This window comes from Rhinolophus sinicus, chromosome 15 (assembly GCF_057876585.1).
Source record: "Rhinolophus sinicus isolate RSI-liver-muscle chromosome 15, RSI-T2T, whole genome shotgun sequence".
NCBI classification, from domain to species: Eukaryota; Metazoa; Chordata; class Mammalia; order Chiroptera; family Rhinolophidae; genus Rhinolophus; species Rhinolophus sinicus.
Window position 1 is genome coordinate 97766072 of NC_142515.1, and position 10340 is coordinate 97776411.

Consider the following 10340-nt stretch of genomic DNA (forward strand, 5'->3'; position numbering starts at 1 on the left):
TATACAGACTGAAAACAGTTTTCTCGATCTGTGGTAGGGTATCAAGTTTGAGCCAATAAACTTGGCTTCTCCTAAAGCTTAAGATGTTCAGTAAACAAGTCACTGAACCTTATTCATTCATTTAAAATGCTTGTTTAGTGTCCACATTTTATGTATGGTTTGCAGAGATTTTATTCTAAGAGTGATAACACGGCCTTGTAGAATTTTGAGACAAGTGATAACCATGATCTCAGATTTACATTTTTAAAAGATAACTGTGATTACTGAGTAGAATGTAAATCATAGGAGATCAAGAGCAGAAGCAGAAATATAGGCAGGTTCATGTATTCTAGTCTACTGCGTTTGAAAATCTGTCCATGAAAGAGATGATAGAGTCTCAAATTAATGTCATAGTGATGGAAATGGTGAGAAGGTGTCAGGTTCAGCACACATAGTGACAGGATTTACTAGTGGATGGGATGTGGGTATGAGGGAAAGAGTAAAGTTAAAAATACCTCCCAAGTTTTTGTCCTGAACAACTATAAGGATAGAGATACCATTAACTGATACGTGGAAGAGTCCAATGCAAAGGGTTTGGACTCAAGGTCCTAAAACTAACCATGTTAAGTCTGTGATGTCTATTAAAAATCCATGGGGAGATGTCTAATAGGCTGTTGTTTATGAGAGAAACTAAGCATCTTGCTTATAAATATATTGACTACAGAGTCATTTGACTTTCAACACATCATCACATAATACGTAGTCTTCCAAAAAGAATGATCTATGGAAGGGGAAACAATATCAGAGAATGTGTTTGGAGTAACCAGAAGGATAAAATACCATTGACTTATCAATTGCTCACCTTCCATTTACTAGCTACATAGACAGCTTTCCTTTCCAGAATACTTAAAATTTCCTAACTTCTAGGAATAAAATACCACAGTAGTCACCCAGATATTAAAAATACAAGTTTGAGATCTTTATCACAGCAGTTGTCTTCCTCCAATTTTACTGTATATTTTATACAAAGATTTTATTTTGTAGAAAATGTCTAGGATTCTGTGATCAATAAATATAGTAAGGTTCCTTCTGCCTCAGTGCTTAAAGAATACATTTTAAAGATGCAAATCTATATAATCAATAAGGATGTAAATATTGGTAAAAGACATGTCTATCTTGTAAAAGCAAAACATCGTTAAAAGTATATTTCCTAAATGCTGGTAAGTTTCCAGATAAATGTGTTGTTACCTCTTTCTGCATGTGTCCCAAGTTTAGTTTCAAATGACCATACAGAAATATTTCTGCTTTCTGTGCCCTTTGGTAATATACTGTTACATAGGCATGCAAAGCCTGTTGCAGTTGTATCTCATGCTAAAAAACAAAACATATAAATAAGTCTTCGGTTCAAATAAAAATATATATTGCAAATTTCTAGTTAAACCAAATAGAAGGTAGAAAATAATGTGTATGTCATTTGACTCCAGACCAAGCAAAAACTCAGTTAATTCAAGTTAAAATAGTAGACTTCCACTCCTTTTGCTCGAACTACTCACTGCTGAGATTATTAGAATACAAGAACAGAAATTAAAATGCATTTATTTCTAATAAAATCAATCAGTAAAAAAGTACTGGTCTTAGTGATAGTATAATTGTTTTATATTGCCCCACACTGATCTGTTACCTATTTTCAAAAAGAAAGAAAGAATATTATAAGTGATATTTTCAAGCCTTAGTATTTATAGCTATCTATTTTTAATGGATACAACTATTCAAAATGGTTGCAAAACAGTACTGACAAATAAGATAATATAATATTTTCTCTATCAGGTATCTTAATTTTAAAAGTGAGAATAGAAACAAAAATCATCACATATATATTATATATATATATACACACATATTTATATTTGTGTAAATTACATACACACAAAAAGCATACATATATAATATATAGGAATATAGAAATGCATGTGTATGTGAATATATGAGTGTATGTACACATACATGCAATTTATGTGCAAAACACTGGCTGAGAATTTCCCACTGTGGTATTCAAATGTCCCTGACCTTTCTGAACCATCCCTTCCCATCGTCCCTTGTGCTTGAGTTTAGCCCATACTTTTCCTTCCCACCTCTCAAAATCGCCAAGCAAAGGATTAATTAATCCATAAGAACTTAAACTAACCTCTCTTGCTAAAGCCGTATAAAAAATTCTGCCCTCTTTTCCCTTGTTCGAATATTCCTTCACAGTTTTCTCACATCCAGCATTTTCTAATAAAGACTTATGCTATCAGGCGTCCAGTTAACTTTCCCACGTTTACTTATTTCTTATTTGCTTATTTCTTCTGGGCAATTTAACTTAACTTACCATTTCAAAAAACTCTTTGTGTGAATAGCAACTTAAGGTACAGTGTCCATAAGTTCTAAGGACATCTGATTCTATTCCCAAAGACTGTACAATATTGATTTGCTTATGAAGAGCATGAATGATAAAAATGTTTAAAAAGTCTGTTTGATGAGGTGTTATACCCTCTTCTGAGACAATTAGGAAATATGGATAACATTCTTTAAGAAATAACTCCCATTCTGGTGACAAACAGTTGGAAAATTCTGTATGAACGGTGACATCAGTGTTGTATTCTAAATGTTGAATCAATGTGGTACGGAGGGCCAGAAGTTCAGGGTAATTAAAATACATATTTTCTGCATCCTGTAAAAAAAGAAACCCATGTTAATTTTAGAGATAAAAATAGAATAACTCGTTATTTTCTAAATATCAGTATTGTGCATAAATTGTTGTATTAACATGATACAAAGAAGTTCAAGTTTATTGAAATATGTTTTTCTGAATCCTATAGAAATGTCAGATAAATACTCATTAGTTATTTTCCTATTAATGATACTTGGTATCATTCCTATTAGTAGAGACTTTAATTATAATTTGAAGAAACAAAATATCTAAAAGTGTAAGTAATAACTGATCACATTTAAAAATGAATATATTTTTTCATAGATTCTACAAAATGAGAATACAGAATTAAATGTTTGTTACCTTAAAAAAAACTATTACAAATTTGGCTTCCTTTTGAATTAAATCATGAAGAAATCGTTCTACAATATAGAAGAAGTGAAGAGTTTGTCCTTTCTTGAAATTCACATTAAAAGCACAAGTGATGAATAATGAATCTCCGTCAACCAAAAAAAATTCAGACTCAACAAAGACTTTAAATAAGCTTACTATTCTGAAAAAAATATAAAACACATAATCCAAAAATTATAAAAATAATAGCAGCTTGAGAGAAAATCTCATACTTCAATTGGTTATACAAATTTTCTTCTAGTTTAAGAAAGAAACTTACAGAAAAACTAACCACAAATTCATATTATATTTAAGTAACACTTTTCTGTGGCATTCCCATCATTCGGTGATAGAATAAACCTTAAAGATTTGACTCATTCTATAGTGAAATTGAAATTCATCAGTATAAGCATAAATTTATGCAAAAAGAACATTTGTGACAACATGGATGGATCTTGAGAGAGTAATGCTGAGCTAAATAAGTCAGACAGAAAAAGCAGAGAACCATGTGATTTCACTGATATGTGGTATATAAACCAAAAACAACAAAAGAACAAGACAAACAAATGAGAAACAGAAACTCATAGACACAGATAATAGTTTAGTGGTTGCCAGAGAGTAAGGGGGCTGGGGGGTAGGGGGTGGGAGATGAGGGTAAAGGGGATCGAATATATGGTGATGGAAGGAGAACTGAATCTGGGTGATGAACACACAATGGGATTTATAGATGACGTAATACAGAATTGTACACCTGAAATCTATGTAATTTTACTAACAATTGTCACCCCAATAAATTTAATAAAATAAAATTTAAAAAAAGAACTACATCTATATTTTAAACCTAAATACTATCTTTGTACTTCAGTGTGAAAAATTAAATAAATTATTATACTTGGTCAACTATATGTATGGAACTATCTTATTTTGCTTTTTAAATTAATATACAACAAACAGGTGTGAACTCTTCATCAAACTCAAGAAATAAAATATTTTCTATAACTTATATTTACCCTATGAGCTGTTTTCAGAATTCATCTCTCCCTACCTCCCCTCTCAGAGGCAACTACTGTCTTGAATTTAGTTTTCATTATTGTCTTGCTTAATTTTTTAAAATTTTTATGGCAAAATATGTAAGCCTAGTTTTGAATCTTTATTAAAAGGACAATGTCTTATATGTGTTTTCTGGAATTTACTTTCTAAACTTAATTACCAATTATTAAAATTCTAGCATATGGTTACAGGAAGTGACACTTGAATAACTTTCCTACTATTAATATTCAATTATATGTCTACACCACAATTTATTCTACATCTTTCTCCTTTTAATGAATTGGTTTTTCATTTATTTTTATTACAAACCATGCTGCAATGATCATTCTTGCAGATGTTTCCTAACACACAGGTGCAACTCTAGGATATCTTTATAGAAATGGCATTACTGATTTGTGCATCATAAGGTAATACCAAATTGTTTTCTAAAGCAATTCTATGGAGCTGTACCTGCACGAGCAGATATCAGGAATCCAATTCATCTACATAATTTCCAACACCTAGTACTGTGTAAACATGAACTACATACTTTCTTCTAATTTCATTTTTGCTTTTTACATAATGTTTTGCCATTAGTTAAAACATACCAAAGACAATTTTATGAGACTTGCCTAATATTTTGACATGTAATATAATTCCGATTAAATTGCTACTTTAATCTTGTGCAATATTAAAAGAAAGGTGACTCTTTCCTCCACTTATACCTCTCTTCAAAGTTTTCAACAGCTTATTCCTTGATACTGAATGAAAGCCATATACCATAACCCTTTCCAAGAAAAGGAAATATTTACCCATTTTCAAAAATTTTAATCTCTTGTCCCATTGGCAGTTTCTCCAAAATGATTCTTAGCAGAAAGAAATATAAAATTATGCTACACAGATGAAATGAATTACTTCTAATGATATATTACTTTGGAGAATTTGTGTTTTACTTACTTAGATTTTGATAGAGCTTCCAAAATCACTGATGAGAGCTTTTTCAGAATTCCCTTATATTCAGTTAATCCTTTAAAAAACAAATAACAGAGGTTTAAACTAAATTTTGGATTAATTTTAAATGACAGCTTATCTTGTGAACTGAGTATATGTATATTTTATGCAAGACTGCATCTACATGGCTGAAATATTCAGTAAGCATGTAAAAGACAGATATGTTAAAAATGAGACTATATAACCTTCTTAGACTGAATCATAAAGAACTGAAAAATCTAAATAGCCCAATCGACAGCAAGGAAATTGAAACAATCAAAAAACTCCCCAACAGCAAAAGTCCAGGACCAGATGGATTCATTAGTAAATTCTACCAAACATTCAAAGATGATTCAATACCTCAAATGCTTCCAAAAAAAATTCTCAAATGCTTGTTTGTCCTTCTCAAATGCTTCCAAAAAAAATTGAAGAGACAATATTTCCTAACTTATTTTATGAAACTAACATTACCCTGATATCAAAACGTGGCAAGGGTAACACAAATTAAAAAAAACTACAGAGCAACATCTCTGAAGAATACAGATGCAAAAATCCTAAACAAAATACTAGCAAATTGAATACCACAATACATTAAAAAAGATTACACATAATGACCAAGTGAAGTTCTAGGGGCACAAGAATGGTTCAACATGCACAAATCAATATGATACACCACATGAACAAAAGAAAGAATACAAATCATACGATCATATCAATAGATGCAGAAAAAGCATGAAACAAAATACAACATCCATTTATGATTAAAATGCTTAGTAAAATGGGTATAGAAAGAATGAACCTCAACATAATAAAGGTCATATATGATGACAAACCCTCAGTTAATATCATTCTTAATGGTGAAAAAACTGAAAGCTTTTCCTTTAAGCAGGGACAGAACAAGGATGCCCACTCTCACCACTGGTATTCAACATAGTAGTGCAAGTCCTAGCCAGAGCAATCAGGCAAGAAAAAGATAAAAGGCATCCAAATTGGCAATGAAGAATTAGAATTCAAATTGTCACTTTTTGCAGATGACATGGTTCTTTATATACAAAACTCTAATGACTTCCCTATCAGAAACAATAAACAAATACAATAAAGTTGCAGGATACAAAATCAATGTACAAAAACCCACTACATTCCTATATACTAACAATGAAATTTCAGAAAAAGATAGAAAATTCCATTTGCATTTGCAACAAAAAGAATAAAATACCTAGGAATAAAATTAATGAAGGATGTGAAGTACATATACACTGGAAACTACAAGACATTACAAGAAATTGAAGAAGGAACAAAGAAGTGGGAAAATATTCTGTGTTCATGGATTGGCAGAATCAACATAGTTAAAATGGCCACATTACGCAAAGCAAAATACAGATTTAATGGAATCCCCATCAAAACCAACTTCCATACTGATAGTTATTCAGGTTGTTTTGTTTTCTTGTCTTATCTTATCAAATGATGGCATACTGTACATTACTTTTAATATGTCTCACTGAGCATATGCAAGAGAGATTCTCTAAAAAGTAAGAACTATAGAAGTAGGCAAATTTACTAGATAGTATTGAATTCATCATTAAGTTATTGATATTGCCAAATTTTAAAATATTTCTAATCTGAGAAATGTGAAATTGTGTTTCACGGCTCTAATTTATATTAGTACCAATGACAAGTATCTTGTAGACTATTTTTAATATTCAGATTTCCCTTTTGTGGTTTGCTTATTTGTACCTTTGCTCATTTTCTATTAGTATGACTTTCTCCAATTAATTTGTATAGTCTTTAGTTTTCCAGGATAAATGATTCCTATATTTATATATGTATTCCAATCTGTCCCTTTAACTTTGGAGTCTGTTGTTAAATAGAAGTTCTTTCTTTGATTATGGTAAAATTTACCAAACTTTTTATTTTTTATTTGAATTTTTCTTTTATCTTGTTTAAGGAATTCAGCAGTTGTTTTATCATGCTTAAGAAATTTATCCCAAGATTTTTAAGATATTCTACTGCATTTTTTTTCACAGAGGCAAGCTGAAAGAGTAGATTCAGATTGAACATGTTTTAAATTTAAATATTAATTTGGAAATATTTAATATATTTATGATATTGAATGACAACAAGGAAGAACCTAGCATATTTTTACATTTATTCAGTACAATTAAGTTCTATAATGTTTCATAATTATTTTCTCCTTAATGTTTTGTAAGATTTCTTCTTGAGCATATTTTAATTTGTGTGGCTATTTTGATGGTTTTCTTTAATAAATTTTCCAATTAGTCATTTCTGATACTTAGATCAGTATTAGACTCCATTCTAATGGACACTTCCATACTGATGCTGATTAGAATCAGTATTTTAATAACGTCGATCTTATATCCTAAAGGATATTTCTCTTATATGTCAGTTGTGTGTAGATTCTCTTGGAAATTTAAGGTAGATTGTCTTCAATGCCTGAGGTAGGTTAGAATAAAAATAATTTTCTCTTTCTTCCCTATCCTCACATTTTTAATGTACTTTTCTGGTTTTATTAAACTTACTAGAACTTCCAGTAGGATACTAAATAGTGACGGGAGCAAATACACTTTCTTGTTCCTCACTTTAATGACAAAGCAGATAAAGTTTTATCATTATTCAATCTTTGAGCTAGATTTTTAGCAAGCTACTTTTATTAAGTTTAGGTAAATATCTTCTTTTCCTATTTGATGAGAAAAGTAACCATGAGTGACTATTGAACTTTAAATGTTTTTCTGCATCTACTGAAATATTTTCCTGTAATCTGATAATATACAGAATTTTATTACATTTTTATATTGAGATATATATTAATACTTAACATGGTCTTGATTCTTTTTACATTCAGTATAATTGTGTTTCATGTGTTAATATTTAGTTTAGGAATTCATGCTTAACATTTCAGTACTCTTCATCCTTTTGAGCCAAGCAGAGTCATTTGGACTTGCTTTTAAATTTAGAGTAGAGTACTATAATCGGAATTATGTGAGAACCTTATTAAAATTACTGATACTCAGTCCCTATCCCCAAGGATTTTTTTATACAATTGGACTGATGAAAATTCTAAGAATCTATGCTAGAGTGGAGTGTGACAGATCCATATTTAACTTAAATAAAATCACCTATACACATTCATAAAAAATAAAAAAATAAAAAATCCATACCTTTTTTTTTTTACAATATAGAGTCTTAGCCAAGTAAACTATTCAACTATTCATCTGTGTGATCAACTAAAAAACAATATTTTTTTCTAATATGGAAGAGAAAATGTCTGAAGGCATCAATATTATTGAGAGAGGAGGAGAGAACAAGGAGGAAAAGGAAGCGGAGGAGAAGGGAGGGAGGGAGAGAAATTCACCCACGGATAATGCCTCACCTGATCTTTCTAAATCATAGCTGTTAATGTCTGTAGTTTCAACTTCGGAAGGCTTCTCTTCACCAATTTCAAAGTCACACAGTAACTGCTCAAAAGCTGGCTCTTCTATTATGTCTTCTGAACTTATATGACCTTCTTCTTCAGATTGATCAAATGAGGACAAGCTCTCTGTGGTGTCGTTGTCATCACTGCTATCACTTTCAGTATCACTCTCACTTTCACTGTTACTAGGGCTTGATTTTTCATCTGACATTGTAGGTGCAGAAGCCATGATCTATAAAAACAAAGCTTTTAATTATCACTTTATTTAAAATAACATATGAAAATATAGTTTATTCCTTTCAAAGGAAAAATCTTTTCAATTCCTTCTTGTCTCTAAATCTCCTCAAAACCTAGTTTCCTAATGAGGATAATTTTTCATAATCCTCTCCCCAAACCTGTTTATAATTAAGTCACTCAAAAGGAATGGTGGAGTTGCATGGTCAGGCAAAACATATTTCTGAAAATATACATGTGAAAGTCACATCGACAAAAACAAAAAGTAATGTACATGTGTAAAAGAGGATTTATTCGATTCAAGTAAACTAGAATATTGAAAAAAATTTATGTGCATGTTAACTTTGGAACAGTCTCCATAGATTAAGTCCCAGCATTTTAAATATTACTTCAATTGTATTCTTTTATTTCAAAGTTGAGCACCTAGTCCATTGTAACCAGGATACAATGCATCGGCATCCAATTAATGTTAAAATTTGCTGGTTTTTGTTGGCCCAATGACTTTCATCATCTTCTCAACTGAGTTTATGAAATATGCATTCTCTCATTGTATCAACATGTGTACTCTTCCTTAATCTGTTCCTTTTTTAATAGGAACAGATTTAATATTTAAGTGGTGACATCAAGAAAGATACCAACAGGGGGACACTGCCATGTTGGCTGGCAGATAGCATCACTTCATATTACATCAAAATGTTCATTCTTCAGCTTATAGAGGAAAGAGTCAAATATGGTTCCTCAGCAATAAAACTTATCAAGGGCCACTATATACCTAAGGCAAATAGATACAACCATAGGTAATATAGATACTTAGATTCACAACACAGTTATGGAGATAGAATAATTCTCTGTAAATAAACTCCATAGCATTAATAGCATTAGTAGCATTAATAGTGTCACCAAGATATTTTAATGTCATGGACTCTTTAAAAGAAATCATAGATATTAATGATTAAATTATATGAAAAGAAACTACATACACAGATATGCAAAAGCCCATGTATTATTTTTATAAAAAGAATAGCTGAGAGTTGTTTGGCTATAATACCTGTCATCCTACTGAATGTCTATGATAATAAAATTAATTTATTAATTAATCTACTTAATCATCTTTTATTGGGTATTTACTATAACATCAGACACTATTCTAGGCATTATCCTCAAGACCTCTAGCCTCAAAAAGCACATACTCATCTGACAAAATTCAATATCCATTTATGATAAAAATTCAATAACAGAGTGTATATAAAAGGAATACACCTCAACATAATAGAGGTCATATGTGACAAACCCACAGCTAACATCATACTCAATGGTGAAAGCTCAAAGCTTTCTTCGTAACATCAGAAATAAGACAAAGACGTCTACTACTCTGATTTAACATAGTATTGGAAGTCCTAGCCACAGAGCCACAGCAATAAAACAGGAAACAAAAAAAGTTACCCAAATTGGAAAGGAAGAAGTAAAATTATTGCCATTTGCAGATGACATACTATATATAGAAAACCCTAAAGATCCCACCAAAAATACCCAAAACTATTAGAATTAGTAAATGAATTCAGTAAAGTTGCAGGATATACAAGGTGTGATGACAAAATA

General features: G+C 30.7%; 1 protein-coding gene across 1 annotated transcript in view; it reads right to left on the reverse strand.

Moving 5' to 3' along the window:
• Positions 1-8736, reverse strand: part of LOC109447240 (putative ATP-dependent RNA helicase DDX60) — a 71221-nt gene extending 62485 nt beyond the window's left edge. The window contains exons 1-5 of the mRNA XM_074338294.2: positions 8466-8736; positions 5045-5114; positions 3032-3221; positions 2348-2689; positions 1228-1350 (exon numbers count right to left, since the gene is read on the reverse strand). Coding sequence (XP_074194395.2) covers positions 1228-1350; positions 2348-2689; positions 3032-3221; positions 5045-5114; positions 8466-8736 — 996 coding nt within the window. The remainder of the gene's footprint in view (positions 1-1227; positions 1351-2347; positions 2690-3031; positions 3222-5044; positions 5115-8465) is intronic.
• Positions 8737-10340: the final 1604 nt, after the last annotated feature.